A 5,000-nucleotide genomic window follows, 5' to 3' on the forward strand; every position below is an offset into this window, starting at 1 on the left:
TCCAACTCAGTTGTCGAAATTGAATGAGCTAGACAGCTCGAATAAGGATTTCACCAGGCATAAGAGCTGTGACTCATTCACGCAGGATGTTAAAAAGACATTGGTGGACATAGCCGCCACAACTAATTTACTAAACACTAATTTTCAGTACGCTAATCGGGCCTATAAGAGTCAAGATAATTATTTGCAGTTTGAGAATAGTTTTGAATTTGAGGCGGCCGTTTATGAGGATCTTGGGGCCATTTCTATCGATGCTCTTAATTCCTCAAAAAAAGTTGATTTTTCATTGAGCAGCCTAAATGAAACAGCCAGTATTGTCTTATTGACAGACAATAATAATAATAATAACAACACAAAAGACAAAGTCTTAGATAGATCTAACGATGATGACGATGACGATGATCAATATTTGGATACTTTTGAAACATTGAGTGATAGGGGGGTGATCGTTTGTTCGTCTCGAGGCACCTCGTCGCCAACCAACTACTCCACAGTAGCACCAGACAACAGCCCATCACAAACAACAAAACAACCAACTCCACCCACCACACAACAACAACTTCAACAGCAACGCCAACTAAACTCGCCAATGAAACAACAACATCAACTAAGAAACAAAATCGACGATGACATTAAACAGAATCACCGTGATGGCGTCATTAATGACGTCAACGTCTTCCCAACTACTTCCTCCTCCAAGAATCCAACTTCTAAAGATGCTGATTTTCCATCGGCAAAGAGGCTAGCCAAGAGACTTTACAAACTCGACGGTTTCAACAAGACAGATGTGGCTAAACATCTTGGAAAAAAGTTCACTTCACTTTTTTTATGACAAGAAATCATTTCCATTTAATGACATTGGCTATTATTTTGTTGTTACTTAAATTCATTTTTCTTCATTTTTCCCTCATATACGGTAGAGACAGTTTCTCAAACTTAGTGGGTCAGGAATATTTAAAGAATTTTGACTTCAGAAGTCAGAAATTGGACGAGGCCCTTCGGGTTTTTCTGGGCAGGGTGACCCTAGTTGGCGAGACCCAAGAGAGGGAGAGGGTACTGGCCCATTTTTCTCACAGATTCCTTCAGTGTAATCCTGACTTTGTTCTCTCTGACGGTTGGGATTTTCAATTGTTTTTAATTTGTGGTTTGCTTACTTTTTCTTGTCTTAGATCTCATTCGTTTGTTCATACATTCATTCATTCATTTATTCATTCATTCATTCATTCATTCATTCATGCATTCATTTATTAATTCATTCAATCATTCATTAGATTCTTGTCACACTCTGATATGTGCTATGATGCTACTAAACACAGATCATTGCAGCCAGGTAGCTTATCTCTTTATTCATTGGTTTTGAGATTTTTTATTGGTTGTTTCACTAATTAGTTGATTGATTGGTTGACTGAATGATTGATTGACCAACTGATTGAATGATTCTATGGTTGATTGATTGATTGACTGACTACCTGTCCAACTGATTGACTAATTGTTAAACAAACTTCCTCCTATGATCCAATCAATTAATTGATCAATTCATTATTTAGTCTGTCTACTTATTAGTTCATCCAACTCTCAATCATTTCACTTCAGTGAATCAATCAATAAATCAATCAATCAATCAATCAATCAATCAATCAATCAATCAACCAGATGGTATCTCGCAAAATGACGCAAGAGGAGTTCATAGACAACCTGTCATCCCTCAACGACGGAATGGACTTTCCCAGAGAACTCCTCAAGCAAGTCTACACGTCTGTCTGTAAAAACCCATTTGAGTGTTACATGTAAGTTATAATTTATGTGATGAGCTATTTTTAAGTTTAGAAAGTGAAACTAAACTTAACCCGTAGTTTCGGTTTTGGCTAAACTAAATCGAATATGTTTCTTTCCCTATCTGCTTTTTTCAGTTTTTTCATTCCAGTTTGGATAAAAAATATTTTTTTAATATCTCATTATCTATGAACAAATTTTTCAAAAGTGAAGATGGCTCTCATTTGCTATTGGACGAATCAGTTATGACGTCATCAACGGCGGCGGCTCCTATTGGTGCCAATCCATTTTTGCACGTCTGTAGACCGTTCTAGTTTCTAATAATTCATAAATTATAATAAATTATGATGAGTATTATGATGAATATTATGATGAATATTATGATGAATATTATGATGAATTAACGAATTTTCAGACTAAATAAATACAAACATTTGATTGATTAAAAGAGGTTTAAAAAATGATGAAATTTAAAGTAATTTTCGACGTTAAGGTTCCAGACTTGAAACTTTTGAAGGAGTTCAGGCGCGGGTACGTCATGAGGAAGTGCTGCATGGACTCAGACGGACATAAAAGTTGGTGGGAGGGATAACATTTTTTTTTCTGCCATCCATCCATCTATTTATGTATCATCCATCCATGTATCATCCATCCATGTGTCATCCATCCATGTATCATCCATCCATCCATGTATCATCCATCCATCTATCCATGCATCATCCATCTATCTATCCATATATCATCTATTCATGTATCCATGTATCCATCTGATTATACTGTACATGGAGCGATTTCAAAGAGCGATTTTGCGTTCCGTGTATCTATTGGCTATAATGTACCTATTGTTTTATGCTGGGTTCTGATTAGTATTTGAAAGGTTTCTTGAGAGTCTGCAGTTTTCAATAATTACATAAAAATAAATCTAAATACTCGTTTTTTGATCGGAACTTTGATTTAAAAACTCGCTCTAATTAAAAAAAAAATTATTTAAATTAGTTGATCCTTTTAATCCCACTTTAGCTTCAATGGGACGCAGGGGATGGCGGATGTACTACGCGACGATCCGCGACACATTCCTCTTCCTCTACAAAGACGAGCATATCCCGAAACGCACGGATCACTCCTCACTCCAGGACCACCACCACAGCAGCAACGCCGTCCGACTACACCATGCTTACGCCGAGAAAGCTGACGACTACCACAAAAAGCAGCACGTTTTCAGGCTTTATACCTGCGATTCGGCTCAGTTCCTTTTTCAGACAAGGTTTGGCGTGTCGTTTTTGTGGTGGTTGTGTGTGTGGTGGTGGTGTGTGGTAGTGGCGTGTGTAGTGGTTTGTGGTGGTAATGTGTGGTGGTAGTGTGGTGGTAGCGTGTGGTGGTAATGTGTGATGGTGGGAGTTTGTGGTGGTAGTGTGGCTGGCGCTGTGGTCGTTGCGTTGGTAACCATTTTTAATGATTGTCTTGAGGAGTAAGAGATGATTATTATGATGATGATGATACGATAAATTATAGCGCTGCATAATAATTATAACAAAATTAATTATTCTAATAATTACTATATCAAATATAATAATAATATTTACATAACTCAGTGACATAATTTTTTTCATTAATATTAATTTTTCATCTTTTCTCAGCGACGCCTCGGAGTGCAAGGCGTGGATGACGACGATCAATTTGGTGGCTGCTACGCTGTCGTCGGCGCCACTTCCGGGTGCCGTCGGCTCACAGAAGAAGTTCCAGCGTCCCCTCATGCCCTGTTCCGTCACGAAGCTTTCCCTGGTGAGTAATTATTTTGGTATTTTTTTGGTATTTTTGGTATTTTTTTGGAAATTTTTGGTATTTTTTTCAGTATTTTAATTTTTTTTATAATTTTTGTAATTATTTTTCATTTTTGATTTTGTTTTATTTTTTAAATAAATTTATTAATAATTCATTTATAATTTATGAATTTATTATAATATATTTATTTATCATATTTTTGATTGATTGATTGATTTTGTAATTATTTTAAGAGATATTTTTATAAAAGTATTTTTTTTTTCATTAAAATCCACGCAGCCAGAGCAGTTGAAAAAATTTCAACAAGTCCTCTCGACAGTCAGTGAAGAATTGGCAGTACATAAGCAATCGGAAGTACCTAAAGGTTCCAAGACAAACGTCATCAGCGACCACGAAGAGAAACAAAGGTTCCTGGAGTTTGAAGTTAGCTCGATGTTCCATGTTCTTTATTACGCACTTTCATTTATTTTTAATTACTATTTTAGTAGCACTGGTAATGGTATGTATCACTATTGGTAGTAGTAGTAGTAGTAGTGGTAGTAGTAGTAGTAATAGTAGTAGTAGTAGTAGTTAGTAGTAGTAGTTGTAGTAGTATTAGTAGTAGTAGTAGGGGTGGTGATTGTAGTAGTAGTAGTAGTAGTTGTTGTTGTTGTAGTAGTGGTGGTGGTAGTAGTAGTTGTAGTAGTAGTAGTAGTTGTTGTTAGGGGTGGTGGTAGTAGTAGTAGTAGTAGTAGTAGTTGTAGTAGTAGTAGCAGCAGCAGCAGTAGTAGGAGAAGTAGCAGCAACAGTTGTAGCAGTAGCAGTTTGTTGTTGTAGTTATAGCAGAAGCAGCAGTAGAGGTAATGTTAATGTTCATTGTTGACACTGATGGTTACTTGAATTACTGTATAAAGGAAAAGTTTTGATTTTCCGTCTCTCCACAGCTGAAAAGATTCACAACGTACTGCAGTCTGCTGGGGATCAAACTTCAACAACAACAGCTGCAAACATCGTCGTCATCGTCACCATCATCAAGTAGAATTGGTGTCGTCATTGAGGAGAGTAACCCAACAACACCATCATCATTACCGTCATCATCATTATCCGCTCAACATGACAACAGAGCACAACACAACAAATCAACGAAGGGGGCTGATAGTGATTCTACAAAAATAACTTCATCATCATCAACAACAACACCATCATCAACAACAACAAAGACATCAAGAACTTCATCAGCGTCAACGCCAAAGACATCAAAATCGTCATCATTGACGTCATCTTCATTATCATTTCAGAGGAGTAAGTCAGACAGGAAGGCCATGAAGCCGATATTTAATTTTACCTAAACTCAAATTTTTACTTACATTTTCACTTAAATCGTAAATCGTACTTAAAATGTGCTTAAATTGTACTTAAATTGTCCTTAAAATTTACCCGAAGAGTAATTTTACATGATACTATCT

At 36.5% G+C, this 5,000-nt stretch overlaps 1 protein-coding gene across 1 annotated transcript; it reads left to right on the top strand.

Annotated features, from left to right (window-relative positions):
- Window positions 1–682: 682 nt before the first annotated feature.
- On the top strand, window positions 683–3,978 carry HELRODRAFT_140744 (hypothetical protein; the record flags this gene model as incomplete). The annotated part of the gene is made up of 9 exons (XM_009022995.1): window positions 683–810; window positions 921–1,114; window positions 1,272–1,330; window positions 1,654–1,787; window positions 1,982–2,069; window positions 2,267–2,348; window positions 2,794–3,037; window positions 3,411–3,555; window positions 3,835–3,978. Coding segments are annotated over 9 exons (1,218 nt in total), but the record flags the coding sequence as incomplete, so codon positions are not given.
- Window positions 3,979–5,000: the final 1,022 nt, after the last annotated feature.

Source organism: Helobdella robusta (genome assembly GCF_000326865.2).
Source record: "Helobdella robusta unplaced genomic scaffold HELROscaffold_34, whole genome shotgun sequence".
NCBI lineage: Eukaryota > Metazoa > Annelida > Clitellata > Rhynchobdellida > Glossiphoniidae > Helobdella > Helobdella robusta.